General features: G+C 50.1%; 1 protein-coding gene across 2 annotated transcripts in view; it reads right to left on the minus strand.

Moving 5' to 3' along the window:
• Positions 1–20,871, minus strand: part of SLCO2B1 (solute carrier organic anion transporter family member 2B1) — a 61,055-nt gene that overhangs the window by 33,667 nt on the left and 6,517 nt on the right. Inside the window, exons 2-5 of one of the 2 annotated variants that reach the window (XM_010301521.2) lie at positions 13,436–13,539; positions 2,791–2,928; positions 2,539–2,701; positions 986–1,213 (exon numbers count right to left, since the gene is read on the minus strand). In XM_010301521.2, the coding sequence (XP_010299823.2) occupies positions 986–1,213; positions 2,539–2,701; positions 2,791–2,928; positions 13,436–13,516 (610 nt within the window). In that variant the 5' untranslated portion in view covers positions 13,517–13,539. The remainder of the gene's footprint in view (positions 1–985; positions 1,214–2,538; positions 2,702–2,790; positions 2,929–13,435; positions 13,540–20,871) is intronic. The other variant, XM_075742663.1, reaches the window with a different exon arrangement.

Consider the following 20,871-nt stretch of genomic DNA (forward strand, 5'->3'; position numbering starts at 1 on the left):
TGCAAAACGCCTATCTTTCCTGCCACTTTCTCTTCAGGCTCCTAGAAAGGCTGAAACACACCCAGGAACAAGATGTGCCCCTTGGCAGAAGAAATCCAGGAAATGCAAAATTGCTCAAGGAGCCATTGGCATCATTGAGGACACTGTACTGTCTGAATTAAATTGTTTCTTCAATACCATATTTATTGCTTCCACTGTTCAAGGTAAAGGACATAAAAGTTACCAGCAAACTCTCCTATGTGAATTACTGATTGAAAAAAAAACCTAAACACATCTAAGATTCAACTCCTATTTTACAGGAGACCGTTTAAAATATGGTTCAGAGGTTTGGAGCATCTACCAGAGCAAAATTTGATGCGGTACTTCCAGTTTCTTGATGGTAATGACCTGTTTTTGAGCTACCCTTGCTGTCTCATTCAGTTCAAAAGGTTGTCACAGATAAAAGGGCGAGAAGGACCTGCAAGGACCATCTTGTCCATCCCACCACCCTGGGACATCCCTTGCAGGTGTATGCCCAAGCTGTTCTCCAGCACTACACCCACCTCCCAGGATACTTGTCCACCTCCCAGATGGTTGATCCTGCTTTTTTAGTTTCCTATAATTTTCCCTATATCTAAACAAAGTCTTCATTGCTTCTTGAGACCATAGCTGCCCCCTGTGAACACAGAGATCAAATTATTGCTCTTCTCTTTGTTGAAGCCTTTTTGGAGGAGGACATGGTTATTGTGTCCCTCTCCGGCTTATCGCTCTCAGGCCAAAAATCCCAGCATCTCCCCTAAATAATGTTTTCCAACACTCCTGGTCTGTCTGCAGTCTGTCCAAGCTTGAGGCAGATAAACTAATTTTGCAGAAACCTTCCTAGAACTGAGTAGAGCAGAAGGCCCATAGCAAGCTCTGCTCTCATTAATGTAAATTAGCACCGTCTGGCCTTGCTATCAAGGGCTAATTCTGGTTTCCCCTCTTTCCACAGCAGCCCCAGTCTTACCCAAATAGAGGGGGGAGTTCCTCTCGCTGGCAAAGTCATCGATGTAGGAGATCCCAAAGGGCTGGATGGGGACGCCGCCGATGCCCAGCAGTGCTTGGGCTATAAACATGACGAGGAGAACCTCGTGGTTTTCCTTGACAGCATGGGGGGTACAGCCGTCATCGCTGAGGTTCCCCTGGGACCCCGGGACCCCAGGCTGGCACAGGTCGGTGGTGTTGCTGAACGTGCCTGCGATGACAAGGGGAGCAGGTCTAAGGAGCTTGGTCTGGAGAAAGAGCTTCCCTAAGATGGCAGCAAGCACGTAGGTATGCACTCAGTAGATGTCAGGTGGGAAACGTCAGTGGAAGAAAATGCAATGAAAATGTAAATATTACTGTGCGGATGTTCACAGCGAGATCAGTGCACATGCCATGAAAAGCCACCTCCACGGGAAAAGCAGAGCTGAGATCACTCCCAGGACCTTTGATAGATCTTGCGATAAAGCTAAGTGAACAAAACTGCAGATTTTCTGAATAGCTACTCAGGAAATGAGAACTCACTTCACCCAGAAATGGATTACAAAGCTGCCTAAGTGAAAGTGCTGATTCTAGCACACTTATCTCCCTTAAAATACCGAGGGAGGGGGTGGTGGTGTTTATAGCAGGTTTTCCATGGTTATGCCCCAAATCATATGCATCTGAGTGCTCGACACAGGGCCACCTGCACCAGCACTCCTGAAACGCATGGCTAATTGTTTCCAAACTGTCATTAGCACCTGACCCCTGCTTGCATCCATGAATTATTCACCTGTTAAGTTTTCCTTTGGTGGCTGCAGCTGTGTGAACCAGCTGCGCGCTCTCTCTGATGAGCCAGAGAAAGGCTGTTTTGTGGAGGTTTCTAAAAGATTTGCTGGAGCTTCATGGCAGGATTTGGGAAGGTAATGAGACAGTGGTTTTCTCTTTTCTTTATTTTCTTATCCCTTCACCTTCTTTCAGGGAGAAAATCCCAAATCCACCCTGACCTGCTCCTCCATGATTGATTTACACCTGCATGTTTCTTTCACAAGAGGTTGATTTTCTCGTGGGGTCTAAAACCTCAAAGCATTCCCTCGAAGACAGCTCAGCTAGGCATTGGAAAACAGGTGTGGTGTCCCATAAGCAGAGGTGTAAAATCATGGCATTTTGCCCCCACCCTTGATCCGTTGGGTCAAGTCAAGCTCCTTTCTGCGCTTCTTGTTTCTTTCCTATAAATGGCTTCAAAGTCCATGGGACCTTATCTTATCTACGTTACAAAAACAAGGGAGTGGTTCATATGCATGATGACAGTGCGTCTCAACTCATGCAACATGAGAGCCCCGATGGCTGGGGAAGACCTTTCTGTCAGCCGGTATCAGTTGTCCCCTGGCTCTGCTTCCCACCATCATCTGTTATTTCTTGGGACTGAGATGATTTCATCCTCAGAAAATTAAACTTCCTTGAGGACAAACCTACAGCGTACAGCTCCCAACCCCTTGAGGGAAGATAATGTCCTTTTTCTGTCCCAAAAGGTATAAAATAAGTTCCTAGACTACCTACTGGCAACGGACTGGTCATACTTGTAGGGTCCAGTTATGAAGTGGGGGAGAGACATGAGGAACCCGGCCAAGGAGACGAGGATGGCACCGCAGCCGATGAAACGGGGTCTGTGCACTCGGCTCCCAAAGTAACTTATGAAGACGATCAGCAACGTGTTCCCAACCTGCAGCAGGACACACAGACCAAGAGGTCTCACAAGGGAAGGACACGAGCATTCACCAGGTAGACTAGGAGAAGCAAGCTGGTTTTCACCTCATTGAAGGAAGCGAGCAGCCCTGAGGTCTGGCTGGAGAGGCCATATCGTCTCTCGATGGTTGAGATGGAGCTCTTCAGATAGCCGGAGACCAGGAGCTGGGAGAGCTGCAGAAGCCCATGACAGAAAACGAAGAACTACCAACACAAAAAGAGAGCATCCAACATGATTACTGTGAGCTGCAGCATAACAAATGGCATCTCCTAGACAAAGGCACGATTATTGAACATAAACTTTGGACCATGACTGTTTGAAATATTACCCCTGCTCCTGCCATCAGTGCTCTTCTGAAATTAGCTCAGGGCCATTAAATAGTCCTCTGCCAAAAATGACAACAGGATTAGTATTTGTAAGGAGAGTGTAGTTTCTTCAGCAGAAAGTGACTTTGGACAGAGATCATTTCACTTGAGATACTGCTAGTTTGTGTTGGCCTTGACCCCAAGATCCAGCAGCAGAAGTGGGAGGTTGCACAACCTTCCTGTTCTTGGCTGGCCCAAGGCAGACAGCCATCCCCAGTGCTGGCAGGAGCTCTTCTGAGACAGGAACGAGTCCTTCCAAACACAGCAACAAATGTCTTCTTTAGAGAAAGTCAGGAGAAGGTCAGGGAAAATAATTCAGACTCTGTTTTCCTTTCCTTCTTGCGAAGCCCTGGATATCAAGGACATATCTCCTTTTGGAAAATGCAATGGTGCTTCTCCACTCCTGGAAGGAAACCTTGTCAAAGACCATCATCTCCCAGAAGAATCATCTGACCTCATCTCCTCCAGAGTTTGGGACATACTGGTGCTCGGCTGCCCAGCCAAATATGTGGCTCGAGCTGCCCCAGCATTTCTGAGAGCAGTGTCCATCTTCCTGCTCCTCACGCAGAAGCATTTCACAAGTGCCGAATGAACTGTCCCAGGAGGGATGGAGACCGCCTCCCCTCCATCCACAGCTCTGCAAAGTACTCGGCAAAGGAAAGGAGCTGGCAAGCAATCACCTTCCCTGCTGCCACGTGGCATCCTTCCCCAGTCCCAAATGAGTTAAAATAAGCTAACCAACCCAAAGAAGATGGACCACTCTTCTCACTGCAGGACAGGCTGAATAACCCCAGATCCTTGCAGAGCTGCTGCCCTCAGCCTTGGATGCTGCCCCAAACTATAGGGTGCTGCTTTTGGCAGGTGTTTTCCCAGTTCCTGGCCAGAGCAGAGCATTCCTCCGGCGCTGCGTGTTTTGCAGCCACCTCCCACCAAGCAGGAGTCTCACCCAGAGGAACTGCTCGGCCTGGCCTGGATTTCTGCTGTGTCCCGTTCTGATCCAGGGCTGAAGTGCGGTCACTGCCAAACTGGACTGCTCTGTAAGAAGAGGGACTATTTACAGCACAAAAAAGGGAAAAAGAGGATGGTCAAGCCCCCTCAGCTCCCTGAGAGCTGGAGCACTGGGGTGTGGGTACCACCGCCAAAAGTGATGCGTTGGCATCGTGCAAAGCAGGATGCAATCCAGGGCCTTCCCCGTTCTGGACTTATGTCACCAGTGAGGGGTGTGCTGTGTTTGGACTAGGAAAATGTTACTCAGCCAAAGGAAAGCTTTCCCAGAGTCAGCTTTGCTAAAACTCCTACGTTCCTGCAAGACATGCTGGCTATGCCCAGGCACTGTTTCCTGAAAATATGATTTCAGATGGAAATGTTGAAGCCAGACTCATTTTCCCCCGGGGCATCCATAACACACAGCCCAACGGGTATGCAAATCCAGGACCTTCACGGCACGTTGGTTTACATCAGCTCCCTGCTCAGCAGCCACCCACCATTGCCCCACAACCTCTTCAGCAGGGGAGGTCAAAATGGGTTGGGAACCTGGTATTTTACTCTCCCCTTTCTGGGCAGACTAAAGCATAGAAAAGAGAGATGGCCCTGCAAAGGACTTGCAGTGACTTGGTGACGCTGCCGGGCAAGGACCCCAGTTCTCCCAACTCTAGGGACTGTTTGCTGTTCGCCATCAGATCACAGCACAGCTGGTGATCTGCCAGGAGAAGAAGGAACAGCCTCGTGATCCTTAGATCTGCTGGAGAGATATATGACCCTGTTTGTCTTTGGCTGCACGCATGACACTGCATTTTGTTCTGCAGCAAAAATCACTTGTTTGCATTTCTGTATCTGACCGAGACACCTGGCTCTCTAACTTGTATGGTCCGGAATGACGCTCTTGGTGCCTGAAAGGAGAGACCATTACTGACACGTAAGCAGAGGAAGAGATTTCCCTGAGGACCAACTGCTGCAGAGCACAAGCTCAGCTCTGCATAAATGCCCACAGCATCTCCAAGTTGCCAGAGGTCATATGGACACGCACACCAACACGTGCTTCTCCTGTCCTGGGAGATCTCAGCAGGAATAACCCTACAGACAAAGACTGCTTTCATCTAAATCCTTCCCTGACAGCAGAGCCTGCTTCTTCCTACTCCCAGCAAAAGGAGGGAGAAGCAGCAGACAGCAGTGTTGTTAAGAATGAAGGCAACACGCTCAAATCAAATTATGTCTGCTTATCAGCTCCCGGGAAACAAACCTCCCAACCTAGAGCATCCCTTTCCACCCTCTCAAAGTACAGGCTGTATTTACAAGCCTTACATTGCAAGAGGGATGTGACACCAAGAGCCACGATTCAAGTCCTCTCCATTCAAATTTGTGGCTGCAAGCCTAGTTTTGGTTGAGCCTATACTTGTAAATGACACAGGCTGGGGGCCATCCTCTGATGCCAAGGCCAGTGGGAACAGAATTACCAGCATCCATCCTACCAAACTCACTGAGCCTTCAACATCATAGGGCAGTTTCACCCAAAATCCTTGCTGGGAATCGTCCCCAGTCCTCAGCTTCCCAGTTCTTTGGGAGAGTAGTAGCTGGCCCAGGACCAAGTCATGGAGCAGGTGATAATTCAGAGGTACAGGCAGATGAGCCGTAACGCTGAGGTCTGCTCGGGGTCTCGGTATGCAAAAAAGCCCCCTCCATCCCCGGGGAAGCTGATCTGGGGACTGGTGTCAATGTGCCTGGCCGTGCTCCCCCAGCCTGTGCTGGGGTGAAGGTGCAGGGCAGGCTGAGTCCTGCCTTTGGGACGTGCCCAGGAATGCGGCCACACCACGATGTTCATCAGAAGAGAGGTTTGGTTTTCTCCCAGCAAGCTGCTGCTTGCAGCTCTGGTCATCCACACCAAAATCTTACACTGGAAGAAGGATCCAGCACTTTCTGCAGCCCACAGAGCACCCACCACTTGTGTCCCCCAAGTCTGCTCAGGTTTGGGGGATACCCTCCACAGCACAGCCATGGATGAACGTCCAAACTGGGAGTGCAGAGAGCTCCTTCACTGAAATCTGCAGTGCGTTTTTATAAGCTTATAAAAAAAAAAAAAGAAGAGAAAAGCAGTACTGCAGGTCCTGGGGAACAAGAAGAAGAGCAAAAACCTGGGTCAGTGCAAGGGTACGAGGACGACGTTGGTGGCAGGACATCCCGAGGCGATTGCAGCAGCTTGAGGAAATGAGAGGCGGAGGACCGGGGGTCTGGGTAAGGCTGGGAGCTGGTGGGGTGGTTACAGAGAGCCCAGCAAGAGCCCTCAGGTATGCACCGTGTCCCACCGAGGGAGCAGGGGTGGTGAAAGAGCTGCAAAGACATCCAACCACAGTGCAAACAGCAGGATGAAACGAAGGGAAGGAAATCCCCACGGGCTGCCCAGCAAAGCTTCCTAAGATCGAGCTATCGATAGCAGTTTTTAATTAAACATTTCAATCTCTCTTCTTCAATGCGTGCCTCTCTTCAAAAGGCTGCTAAACCAAACACATTAGAGAGGCCAACACCTAACATTTCTGCACTCTGTGTGTCGAAAGAGCAAAGACCAAGAGATTTATAAAAACGTGGATACTCAGATGGTAGCTGCACTAGTTACTGCACAAAGGTTTTTAGACACAAGTCAGAACCGTACACCAGAGCAAGCACGGGAACGTTTAGAAAGCCAAAATCAAGATGGAAACGGTTGAGAAGGAAGAAACAAACAGGAATGTGAAGACCATTGCCTACATTTTCTCCAACTTCTGCAGTGATTGTAAGTCAACTAGTTCTGGGGAAATGTCACAAAAAAACTCGGCTTTTTGCAGGATCTGCCCCCATTTCTCCATGATGGTGATTTACTTTCCTAAGGTAGCAAAGTGGGAGGTCTTGCAATTAAATCTCTGCAAGGCCAAATCTCCTTCTTGCTCCTCAGGGAGTCATTGCGGGCAACCACCCTAACCACAGGGCATTTTTAGGCTGTGGAATATTTTAATGAGTGAGAACTAGAGAGCTGGTAATTGCTGGTGTGTGATTTCCAGTTTGCCCCATTGTAGCTGTGATGACGGTGGTGGGTGGTCAAGCCCCGGCAGTGCGTCTATCACGGGGCTCCTCTGGGACCTCCTACGATCTGTGGTGCAGGGCTGACCATGTGGGGACCTGGATGCCACCCTGTGCCTTTCTCACCTAAGTCTGGGAGACAGCCCATGCCACAGGGCAGGCAGATCCTCTGCAGCATCTTTTTGTGCCATCTAGTTCATAGAATCATAGAATCATAGAATGGTTTGGGTTGGAAGGGACCTTAAAGATCATCTAGTTCCAACACCCCTGCCATGGGCAGGGACACCCTCCACTAGACCACGTTGCCCAAAGCCTCATCAAGCCTGGTCTTAAACACTTCCAGGGATGGGGTAGTTACTTTTCCCAAGGACTTGAGGCTGGGGTCCCTCCATGCCTGCACTTGGGAACTGGTGGGATCAGCCGGCCTGGGTCTGATGGGCTACCCTGGCAGCAGGAGATCAGAAGGTGACGTGGTCTGCAGACATTAGCCTTTTCCCAAGACCCGGGCCCCAACAGCAGGTCACAGCCATGGAAAGACAGGAGCAGCCCCAGAGCCCAGCTGTCTGGCACCTCTTTCCCATCATGGGCCAAGCTGTGCTTACATCCTTTACCCTCTACAACAGTAGAATTAGAACAACTTGGGGAATCCAATGAGCGCTTGTGTAGTCTGAGGTGAAGAGAGAGGGGTTTTAATGGCTTTTTTTAAACAAACATCTGTGAAACACTATAAGAGCATGCTCAGGCTCTATGTGGGGAAAACACCAAGCATCACACTAGACCAGGGGCAGAGGGTGCTTGATACCGATAGTACCCCTGCCAAAAACAACGCCCTTGCAGTGCCAAGGTGCAGAGCAACCTTCCTCCTCCACAGCTGTGCCACCATCGTTTCCCACCACCAGTGAGGCATGGAGAGTGCCTGAGACATCTTCCCAGTGCCCCAGAGAGGCCCTGCCAGGTCTCTGGTGAGGAGCCCTCACCCACAGGCAGTGACATCCCAACCCAATACCTACACGCTCCACATCCAGCACTGGGATGAGAGCATCTCTGCTCCACCACACATTCAATAAGGAGCTTCTCTGCAATCGTGCACTCTTGGAGGAATCATACAATCACAGAATGGTTTGGGTGGGCAGGGACCTCCCAGCCCATCCAGTGCCACCCCTGCCATGGGCAGGGACACCCTCCACTAGCCCAGCTTGCCCAAAGCCCCATCCAACCTGGCCTTCAACACTGCCAGGGAGCCAGGGGCAGCCACAGCTTCTCTGGGCAACCTGTGCCAGGGCCTCAGCACCCTCACAGGGAAGGATTTCTGCCTCCCATCCCATCTCCATCTCCCCTCCTGCAGCTTCAGGCCATTCCCCTTGGCCTGTCCCTCCCTGCCCTTGGCACCAGCCCCTCTCCAGCTTTCCTGGAGCCCCTGCAGGGACTGGAAGGGGCTCGAAGGTCTCCCCGCAGCCTTCTCTTCTCCAGGCTGAACCAGCCCAACTCTCTCAGCCTGTCTCCAGAGCAGAGGTGCTCCAGCCCTCCCATCATCTCCGTGGCCTCCTCTGGACTCGCTCCAACAGCTCCATGTCCTTCTTGTGCTGGGGACCCCCGAGCTGGACGCAGCACTGCAGGGGGGTCTCAGCAGAGCGGAGCAGAGGGGCAGAATCCCCTCCCTCGACCTGCTGCTCACGCTGCTGGACACGCAGCCCAGGACACGGGTGGCTTTCTGGGCTGCAAAAGCAGGAACTTGCTGCTTTTCTCTGTATTTTTGAACATATTTTTGCAGGTTTTGCTCTACTAAGCCTTGCATCGCGTTGGCGAGGTATCGCTGCTTCCACTCCGCACGTGTAAGAGAATAAAGAAATGAACTCAATCCTAAGCAGCCAATCCATTGCGGAACTGGGGATTAAACCCCAGTATCTCCTCTCTCAATGTTTTGGGAAAAACTGCTTACAAAGCTTCCGTTATGTGTTTCTACTGTTGATTGTGCTGTTTGGCAAAAAAAATCTTCCCCGTAAGGGCTCTGAAAACTGCACACACAGTTTGCCCCAGCTGTCACAGGGAAGTCCCTATCACGCTGTTTCCATGCATTTGGGAGACTTTTGCTGCTATTTTAAGAAAGGGGTTTGTGCCTTAGCACATGATAAAATCCCATGCACTGGGCTGTGTTCACAGAGAGGAGAACACGCATCTGGGAGGAATCAGCTTGTTCCAGTTCAATCAAGACCAGTTGCGTGTAACTGGGCCCAAGTCCCTGCCACTGGGCAGAACCACTTGTGATAAAGGCTTGGGGCAGGGACAGCCCTGGTTTGTTCTTGAACTAAAGCACAGAGCAGAAAACATCAAGGGCTCATGCCCTTTCAGGTCTTCCAGATCTCCTACTTTTATTGGACAAAACTTCTTTATATTGACTACAATGGATCACACTATGGACTATGTTTTACTGCCCAGCAGGTCATCGTTCTCAGTCTGTCTCCTCTTCATCTGCAGGTGGACTGTTGCCATAACACACACACTGTCTTTCCAAAAAAATTTCTCCTTCTGTAGCAGTCTCTATCAGAGGATCCCAAACTATTTCTCCACGTCTTTGCATAAGCAGCTCTTCAGCAGACTGGCTCTTCCCAAACTGGTGTGTCCATCATGGGATGCAAAACTCTCCTTGAACACAAGACAAGATGTTGCACTTGACGGGAAGCAGCAGCAGACCTGATTTAATTTGCTCTGATGGACTGTAGGAATTCATGCCAGGTATCTTAAAGGCTCAGGGACCATCAACCCTGGGAGTGTTCCCCAGAAGGACAGTTTTGAGATATGCTTCTCAGTTGCATTTTGACACGTGGCAATTATTTTTTGTGACGTGCTCTCTCTCTCTCTGTAGATATATATATATATATATAAAAAATTGCAGTTCTGTGATTTTTGGTCCTTCAGCCACTTCAAACGCATAAACCACATTGTGCAACAGCTTGTGTTTCTGCAAGAACCATTCAAACCCTGGACGTGAAGTTATGTTTTCTGAGGAAGTCATTTAGAAACCGGACAGGGTGACCTAACTTCTTGAAAGCAAAAATAAAAACAACCAAAAAAAAAAGAGATCTGGGGGAAATATCCTGTGCTGAGTACAACTATGTGCTCAGTGGCATGCACGGTCAGGTCAGCAGTGTCTTAGGGGTAAAAACAAGTCCTTCAGCAGTTTAATGAGAAACACGGAATTGGAAGAGGATTTGCTCTCCTTGGCCATGGGCTGCAGCCAGGATAACGCCTGGCAATACCAGGATAACGCCTGGCAATGGCTTCATCGAAGTTGGTCCCATCCTGCTGTGATTGCAATCATCCCTGCAGCCTCCTGCAACGCTGCTCTGACCTGGAAGGATCACTCAGGGTTTCTCTGCTGAGCTTTCCAAGCAGAAATTCAGCAGTAGGGTGTCCATCAGGAGCAGAAATGGTCTCCACCAAAATCCCTCACCTTCTGCCCTGCTCAGGGTGGGCTCCAGGGACCCTTCAGAAAGCAATAGACTCTAGCAGACATGAGTAGTTTCGGAGCTGCCCATTGCCCTGCCTAGGTCTGGTCTGCAATATTCTCCATGAAGAGCTTCCTCTGCATCTACCTTCGTAGATACCTTCACTCAGCAAAACAGATGTTGATTCTGCTCACACACCCGAGCTGACTCTGCACCTCAGTGCCTTTAATCTTTCTTTAAGTTTCAAACCCCTTTAAAATATCTCTGCAAGGAAAAATCAATGGGATTTTATTTTTAAAGATCATTTTGCTGGCATGTTAAAAAAAAAAAAAAAACAAACCAAAAAAACCCAAAACCAAACAAACAAAAAAACCAGCTGAATTGACTGAAAAGATGACCGGGGAAGAAATCTCAGGACAGCACGGCACCAAGCCCTCACCCTCTGCCTTGGTGACTTCTTCTGAGCTCAATTCTCCTCTGCCACAAGGGATGATGCTGATTAAATTCACTATCATTTGGAAAAAAAAAAAAAAATAAATTCTTTCCCACAAAAGTGACAGAGGAATCTTCAGCCTTTAACACTGGTTGTCATCTTTTGCTCTACAGCCTGGTGAGATGCTCTAACGAGTCAGGTAATTGGCTTCCAACTACACTGAATGTAGCAATAAATTGATGGTAATGCTATCGTTATTAAGAAAGTGCAATTATTCAGCCAAAAGAGAAGAAAGGCGATGCTGCAGGACAGAGGGAGCCACCCCAGGTGCAGCCCGTGGTTCTGCAAAGAGCTCCTCAAACACGCAGCTGGAGAGGACCTGAGGTTGCACGGAGTCCAGGAGGACACTTACAGCATTGCATTGCCCTACGACTTTGAAGAAGCAAGATTTATATGAGTGGCTCTGGCTTGCATTAAAATTAAATGAAAAGACAACCGAGGGAATGAGGAATCTGGTCTCCCAGCTTACCAGGTCACTACCAACTCCCCTAAGTAAATGAAACCATCATTTCCTGCGCACGCTTGCAGTGACATGCGAAGAAAAGCTCTTGTTAAATCACGTATGTGCATACTGCATGTCTACAAAGAAAATCCCCAAACCTGTGGCTGTATAATAACAGAAAAAGCATTTTCCATCTTGTTCTCCATTTGTTCACCCAGCAGCTTTTGATCTGCTCCCACTTCATACCCCCTTCGGCTCCCCCCAGACCTCTGTGTCTCAAGCTCCCACTTTGCAGTAGTCTGTTCCCATAGCAGAACAGTCCGTACCCGTCATCTCTGTGTGTTTAAACAAGAACATCTTGAAAGCCGATGCTCACAAGCCGAACGACATGCTCCATTGAACATAGCACTTGTCATCCAGCTAGACCAACAGCTGGCTTAGTTTTAGTTTCCTGCTTCCTTGTGACATGTAAGAAAAGAGCACAAAACTTCCAAAATGTCCTTTTTGTAGAAAAGAAGATGGAAATACGAACTTGGTTCTGATGCAAGCTAAGAACTCACTTTTTCTGACAATACTGTGATCAGTGCTGATCATTATTTCCACTTTGCAGACTCTTATCTAAATGTTTACACTTTTTTTTTTCTTTTGAGTGTTGCTACATTTCTCCAATAGCATCTTGTAGCAGACGACCAGTTGCACAGCTGGTGTGATCATCGCACACACATCATCCTTACAAGGGATTTTTAAAAGTGCCATTAGCACTATACAAAGAGAAAAGGATTCCTCACCTCCTCCTCATGGATCCTCCTCTGCAAACAACTGAGTGTGCAAATAACGAGCTGAGGAACACCCCCCCAGCACCGACACAGCCATAGGTAGGAGGCAAGAGGCCAGGCACATCTGCAGGGTCGGTGTGCTAATCCTACACAGGCAGCACTGGCCCCACCACCAGAAGATCTCATCTTCCACTGCACCCAGCCTCATGCCTCTTCCCAGCTTTGATAAGGGAAGAAAAAGGGACCTTCACCCAAGGTGCCCCATGGCTCAGCGGTTTGGGTGCTCCAAGATGGATGAAATGTGGCTTCACGCCTACGTTGGCAAGTCGAGCCGGTCCTCTGCCTTCCCAGACCATCAGACTGCTGCGCAGAAGTGACCACCACCTCCTGCCATTCCCACCACAACCAGCTTCTGGGGCTTCTCCAAAGGACTTAATGAAGTCCACTGATTTGGCTGCCTGCACTGGACCTGGCAGAGCTCTCGGGTGGAGGTGTGGAGGAACCATCTGCCTGCGTGACCCCAGACACCCAACAGCAAAACAAGGAGAAGCCGGGTGAATTTACATCGGGGTCAGGCAGCGCGTGGGCTGAATCGTTGCTTAGGACATATGTTTTCGATGAATAAATTCAAGCAAGGGCAGGGTTTAAGACAACTAGATGCCATTCCTTGCCTAAATTGGGACTAACACCCAAAGTTTTGCAGGCTGCTGTGTGCTAAACTCCAAGAGCAAGCATCGATCCCCCCTTTCCTCCATTTCTGCCACCCCCATTACATACAGGCATTTATCATGGATATCATAAAAAAATTATTTCCACGAAGACTGAAGCTCATAGCTGCTTCAAGATCTGGGATTCGTTTCTCTTGAAGGTTTGCTTTGGGCTCTGGGAGTTTCACTGACAGAAGTTAAACACTGCAGAAGCTGACGGTTAAACTTGCACTGCAACATCGCTGTCCCACCGCTTGCTTTTGGACAGATCCGGCTGCACATCCAATGGCAATTTTGCCATAAGGAGCACTGGGAGCATTTTCCAGATACATTTGGTAAACAGAAATCCTATCAATGCCTTCTGCAGAAAGCTAAACTCCTCTTTACCAGGCCAGTAATCCAAGGGGGGATTATAGAAAGCAGGAGGTATTTACCTTGATACTGAGAAATGGGTTCCTGCAGAGTGTTTTCCGGGACGGATCCGGGTAGCTGCTCTTTGTAGCAGTACTCGTCATTCTGTCAGGTCTGCTTTATCCGCCTGCCAAAATAAATCATTCAGCGCAATGCTAAGTTGCTCTGCTTGAATTCGCCTTGCTCAGCACAGCAAAATCCTGACGTGCTTTGCAAACACCCACACGGCAGGCACACAGTCGTCGTAAGCAATTATTAATTATTCCTAGTTTTCATTCCTTCTAGCACTTTTCTTCTGCAAAGCAAAAAAGCAGCGTGCAAAACACTCACAGGCTAATCACCAGGTTACCTGAGAGGTTAAATATCATCAATCATTTCACTTCCAAGCAACAAAGCAGTGCTGGGCCAGGATCCTGGTATCCCCAAATCCCAGCCATACCAGAGCATAACTGGGACCAGTGTTGCTCAATATAGTCAAGGCCAATATTGTTTTATTACTAAATAGATTCTTAACATCCCTCTCAATGACCTGGGTCATTGACATCTAAATATGAGGAAAAACTTATTCACCCTGGGACAGGCTGCCCAGAGAGGTTGTGGAGTCTCCTTCTCTGGAGAGATTCCAAACCCGCCTGGACGCCATCCTGTGCGACCTGCTCTGGGTGATCCTGCTTTGGCAGGGGGTTGGACTAGATGATCTCCAGAGGTCCCTTCCAGCCCCCACCGCCCCATTCTGGGGTTCTGTGGGTGATGAAGCAGAGTGCATCCTCAGCCAGCTGGCAGGAGATACAAGTCTGGGAGGAGCAACAGACACCAATGACAGTTGTGCTGCCATCCAGAGGGACCTCAATGGGATGGAGAAGTGGGCATCCAGAGGGATCTCAACAGGCTGGAGAACTTCATGAAGTTCAGTCAGAAGTGCAAAGTCTTGCCACTGGGGAGGAACAGCCCCAGGCACTGGCACAGGCTCGGGGCCGACCAGCTTTGCAGAGAAGGACCTCGGGCTGAACATGAGCCAGAAACACTCCCTCACGGCAAGAAAAGCCAGTTGGGCTGCATTAGGAGGAGTGTTGATACAATCTCCAGCGGTTCCTTCCAACTCAGCCATTCTGTGATCCTGTAATAATCACAGGACATCTTGGCTTCTTTTTGTCTGGTATCAACCACATGCCTAGGTCTACCATCTCAATTAATAAACAGATCTGCAGACCTCCGCTAATCCCACCATGAACCCTAGCCACAAGGAGCATCCTAGGGTCTTCACATAGTGCCTGGGGGAGGCTCTGGTCACTACCTTGCTGGTGCAAATCTCCTTGAGCCTTATTCTCCTTCCCATGGTAGTGCAGCTCCACAAACCCCAGAGCAGCTCCTCTGACTTGGTTAGATACAGCTGAGACTGGGATCCAAGGTCCACATTATATATGGCACTATATCAAGCTGTCTGAGCTTTCTAGGTATGTTTGCAATACTCATTACATGGTGACACTGTAGATGAAGGTCAATGTTATGGAATGAGAGTAACACCCACAGCATTAAAGAGATGGGAAAAGAGGTTGAGAGAAAAAAACCCAGCTGAGCATTAGCTCAGCTCTTGAACGGTGCTGGAGCAGTCTTGGGCAAGCGTGAAGGATCTGCCTGGACATGAAAATCCCACCCAAGACGAGGTCAGACTCACCAGCTGCAGTCGAGCTCACATTTGCTGCTAAGTGTTCTCATGGGATATAACTGGTTTCAGCTCCCCATCACACAGCGGTGATGGATGCACCAGGGCAAGGCGTGCCGAAGTGTGTGCATGAGATTGGTTTTGGGGACTCCCCTATGGGCTTGCAGGCAGGAGGGGGGCTCAGCAAGCCCTTCTCCATCCCTCCATACGCTGGGTCTCTGATGGATTAAGGCTCTCCTTTCCTGCCTCTCATTTCCACCCACCGTGTTTCTGCATCTCCCCTGGAAGAATCCTTCCACGCTTGCCTTCTGCCTCCCAACTGCCACCTAAATTTAACTACGCAAAGAAATGTAAATCGGTGGGAAGCCACCATCCCCCTCCCTCCTCCCTGCACTGCTGACCTCCTTCCCATCAGACCAGCGCTGCCTCCTCCCTTCTCACCGGCTACATCTGTGGAGTGAATGATGTGCGGGAGGACGATGTCTTTGTTGGGTTTTTAGTACCCAGACTTCCTGCTCAGGAAGCTGTATTGTTTGGAAGCATGTTAAACCCATTAGGCTTTAGCTTGTTGTTCAGTACACTCTAATAGATGTTTCCATCTCAGCAGCATCTGCAAGCTCTACAGCAAATGGGGTGAAAGGCTTTACATTATTATTTTGCGTAATTCTATTTCCCCCATGATGAGAGGCAAAGGAGCAAGTACCATAGCCTCAAACAAATTAGCAAATGTATGGGTTGATGTAAATTCTAGCAAGAGGAGACTGTCTTAACCGTGGCGTTTATACCGTGCAGTGCACAGGAGAGGTAAATTCAAGAGGGAGACCTGCACACCGCTGAGATACGAGCTCCATGGCATCCTCTGCAAAAAGCAAATGCTGCCCTCAGCCCCATTGCAAGAGACGAGATATTGCTACAACAAAATACAGGATGGGATCAATAAAGTAAATTCGATCGTAAATTAAAGCCTCCATGAAAAGCTCCCCTGAACGTCTGGAGGGTTAAGCAGTGCAGAAGCAAAAGCACCTGCCTGTCTCCGGACCACAGCATCCAATATTGCCTGTCTCTGGGAGCAGCGCTGTGATGAATTATTTACAGCTACCGAGTTTGCTGCTGGAGCTTCTTGAAAGCTCAGGGGCGTCACAGGGTGAAGAAAAAGGGTGCCAGGGTAGCAAGGGAGGAAACCAGAAGGAGTCTGAGCCCAGATTTCCAGGGATGGGCATGCTCATGGACCTGGTAACCAGTGTAAGCTCAATGCCCTTCTTTCCCTCTTTATCTGTATTAATGTCTTTGCCAGCCCTCCTCACCAAAGATGCACTCGATTAGACCTGCAAACAACAAATCCTGTGGTCTGCAGGAGTATTGTGGTCCCCCTGCCCATCCTTTCCAGGCTCTCTTTTAAATGGGTGCATCCTTTAACACTTCGGCGTGCTCAGGAAGCTGCTACACCTGGAATTAGTCCAACCTCTTCCCTGATCAGTCTTCTTGGTAGAACAAAACAGTAGAAATGTTTTCCACTAATCCCTGCCCAAGCAGGGTGTAAAAGCCCCTCACGCTTTGCTGTGCACCGTAATCACCCCAAATTTCCCACACCATCACAGAGGAACTCGTTCCTCTTTCTCCAGGGATGTCCCTTGTGTTAAGGACAGCCTGCATCATCTGTCAGCAGCCGTTGGCCAAGGATGCGCGGCCAAGTCTGACTCCATCCCACCACGCGCACCTTCATTTCACCTTCAGCGAGGTTTCCTACTTCCATTTCAGTATTACCTGAGAGCGTGCACCGCCTATGAAAGAGAGAGGGTGGGCGAGCTGCCGAGACACCCGAGGGGAAACACTCAGCAGAGATTTGAAACACTGCTAAGGTTTCCAGCAGTTCAGAATGAGAATAACCTATTGCATTTAGATCCTGTTGATCCACAATGCTTCTTTAAGAATAAAACGAAACAGAGAAGTACTTAGATCCAGCAAAAAAGACAACGATCGAATAAAAAGGCAGATAAGATTTAACTGATTAAGAAAAAATGCGTGCTAAGGTCAGTCTGGCTCTTGTTTCTTTCTACTAGATCGAGCCCATTTTGCTCAGCCCAGCTCTCCCATAGCACGTTGCATCATCTCCTCTGGGGACGGCACTTGCTTGCCACATCTTTCTCCTAGTGGATGGACATCTCCGGGTGGAAAGGAAGATTACTTTCAATTAACGCAATTTCTCCTAGGTAAGGTCAAGAGGTCTCACTGAATCCGCTGCTCTGCAGGCAGGAGGCAGAACTGGCGCTGCAGGATTAGTGCTGCAGGCTGGGTACGGCAGGGAAAGGAGGCAGAAAGGAGGGAAGAGATAGCAAATACCAGAAGATATACCCATGTCAGAATAAGGAGCAAAAAGAGCAAAATCCAGCGGGATTGGTGTGGGGGGGGAAACTGCCTGGCTCAGGTCCGCAGACCTCAGGTCCTTCATGGCCCAAGCCCCCTCCAGCACCCCAGGAAGAGGATGCGCAGTGGGAATCGCTGTTCCTGCCTTGCTCCAAGCATCCCTGTGCATTTGCTGTGGTACCCATGGAGCACACTGGGATCATGCCAGTGCAACGGGAAAAGGTGAAAAATAGTCAGTCCCAGAGTGCCACCCCTTGATTTTGGAAAGCCTGACCCAAACCCACTCCCAGGCCAGCCCTGTGGGACCAGGATCAACAGCACCCGGCTCCCAAAATCAGCTCAGGAGCAAGCTACTTGCCATTTTTGTGCTTCAGTTTCCCCAAGAACAAGCCACGGGAGAGATACCACCTACCTCTATAAAAAGTTTGGGGAGCAGTGGATAAACCGGGACAGGAAAGGCTGTGGGTTGCGACAGCGGGCACTGTGCCAAGGAGGAAAAGGTGCTGCAAAGAGCTTTGTTTGTTCCTCCCTGAAACTTGTGACCATAAGGAACTTTCTCCTAAAAAATAAAATGATGGGAGGGCTGGAGCACCTCTGCTCTGGAGACAGGCTGAGAGAGTTGGGCTGGTTCAGCCTGGAGAAGAGAAGGCTGCGGGGAGACCTTCGAGCCCCTTCCAGTCCCTGCAGGGGCTCCAGGAAAGCTGGAGAGGGGCTGGTGCCAAGGGCAGGGAGTGACAGGCCAAGGGGAATGGCCTGAAGCTGCAGGAGGGGAGATGGAGATGGGATGGGAGGCAGAAATCCTTCCCTGTGAGGGTGCTGAGGCCCTGGCACAGGGTGCCCCGAGAAGCTGTGGCTGCCCCTGGCCTCCCAGGCCAGGTTGGATGGGGCTTTGGGCAAGCTGGGCTAGTGGAGGGTGTCCCTGCCCATGGCAGGGGGTGGCACTGGATGGGCTGGGAGGTCCCTGCCCACCCAAACCATTCTACGTTGAATCTATTGTGATTCCATGATAATAAAGCACCAGCTGAGATGCCGCTACAAGAGCTTGGATTGCCCAACGACTTCCACAGCATCCCTGCAGCCGAGCACCAGCTCCATGCCAAACCTCCTCCTCCAGCTCAAAACTGCATTGGGAGGGTGTTGGACCACAGCTACCCCACAGAGAGCTGGGGGGTTTAAACCAAGCAAGAAACCATTGTGTGTGGTTTTCAGGGTGCTGTGATGGGGGCAGCTTCGGTGACTCTACAGGAGGTGAGTAAGCTCCTTCCCAGAAAAGCGTTTTGCAAGACCTTTTTCCAAGCAGTGATACTGCATCTGCAGCATTGCAAGGAAGGAACTAACCTTGGGGCTGCAAGACCAGGCTCTTGCAGACGCTGTGAATGCAGCACGCCAGCACCGTTTACAAACGCACGCGGGAAGTGACCATCCCAGCTATCTTAATTAGCTAGCCCAGAGCAATTAGTCTGTGTTTGCACAACATACCATGATTTCGAGCTGAGGAATGCTGTCTAGAGGGCTGGTGTGGTTGAAGAACCAGGCTGTGGCCATGGGCAAATCCCTGCCTGCAGGAGTGAGGGCAGAGGGTGCTCCGAGCTGCCTTCAGACCCCAGGGCAGCCCAGCAGCATCCCCCCTCCTTCCCCAGCCCCCTCCAGCCAGAAGCACAGTTTCTGTATGTTGGTCTATTGGCACTGGCGATGGGACGTTTCTGCAAAGCTGGAGTAGATGTCACCATGTGACTTCAGTCCTCTGCTCCTGGCAAGATGTTAATCAGGACAACGCAGCAGCTGGAAGCCCTCCTTGGTGAGCTGATGGCCTCTTGACAACCAAAGGGATGAGTTTGCCCCGTACATGGATGGGAAGGGACCTCTGAGAAACACAGCGGTGGGGCAAGGAGTGATGGCACCCTCAATGGAGATGCCTTAGCAGGGTGGGTCTCCTCCTCCTGGGATGCTGCAGTTCTGCTCTGAGAAACCCCTCTGAGCATCTTCATCCAAACACTTTGCTATTCATCCTCCCTTCTCCTCCTCGACCACGAGGAGCTGATGCCCCGCAGCGAAGCAGCTGCTACAGCCAGCCCCGGCGTTTCTGCACTGCTCTCTGTACAGCTGTACCCATCAGCTCCGACACAGCTATATTCATTTACACACATCGTCAGAGGGGAGAGGTGTTATCTCAGCCCAGCGAGGTATTTCTGACGCCAAACCCTGCTCTGCTGCTCTACAGCGCGTTTCACCTTTTCTCCCCCGAATCACAGGAGCGTGAAATTCATTTGCTAGGGAGACACAGACACCAAGAGGCTGGTGTCGGGTGGGATGCAGGGTGACAGGACCATGACCGCAAGTGGTGTCACTGACCCCGGCACAAAGCCCTTTAAAGCCAGCGCTGCACCCTGATGAAGCAGAAAATTGCCGCCTTCGACGCCTGCAAGTAAACTCTCAAGCAAAATTGCTTCTCCCATAAAACTCAGAGGGACTTTCCGTGCTCAACAGTGGTGTTGGGGAGTCTAGCGAGGTGCACGGGTGGCCAGGTTTCACCAAGGGCTACCTCTGGGACAACGTTTCCAGAGCAGGGGCTCGGTGGAGCAGCTCATGCAGCAGGACCCCAGCCAGCAGCTACCAAGCACCCATGGATTTTACTCAGGGAAGGTGATGGATGGCTGTTCAGAGAGCAAAGGTGCCTGATGCTGCAGATCCATCAACTGATGCTATTCCTTCAGCTACGGATGAAGGATTTGTCCTCAGAGCCCCGTTTTCTCCACATTTCTGTCCTGGGCCCATCACAGCATCCCTCGGGAAGGCAGAGCCTGGCACGACAAGCCCTGGGTGTTGTGAGCACCGGGAGCTGTGCTTGGATGTGCCAGCAGGTCGGTGCCATACCAACTGATGCCATCAGGCTACGATAAAATATCGCCATTAATTACAGCCTTGCTTGTCTGTCATCACCGCCCCCAGGAGACAGTGACCTGCAAAGTGGCAAAGCGGGGGGCTACAGTCTGGGCAACAGCCCCCAGATGTACAGAGCCTGGCCAGGTAATCTCATAAACCTTTGCAGAACAGATTAAGATGCTCCACTTGTCCCCGAGCTGTCCTTTCTTTGACACTGGGGTAGCAGAAGTACCCCAAAACCTCCCAGTTTTTCTGGGACTTGCACAATGGTCCTGGCTGCGATAGCAGGAGACCAGGCTGGGTGACACCAAAGTCCTGTTCCCGAGGACATAAATCTATCACAACACCTTTATTAATAGCAGCGCGTCTCCTGTTAGCTGAACAAGGGAAAACACGCGCTGGGCTCAGCAGAGCTTGAGTAAATAACGGCGAATGTAACACAGCAAATTAAATCTCATCAGGGGAGACAAAATGCCAGCAAATATCCCGTAATCTGTCTTCCTTCTGCTGAATTTCTAGATAATTTACATTCACCCGTGGTAAAACTGG

Source organism: Balearica regulorum, chromosome 1, assembly GCF_011004875.1.
Source record: "Balearica regulorum gibbericeps isolate bBalReg1 chromosome 1, bBalReg1.pri, whole genome shotgun sequence".
Taxonomy (NCBI): Eukaryota; Metazoa; Chordata; class Aves; order Gruiformes; family Gruidae; genus Balearica; species Balearica regulorum.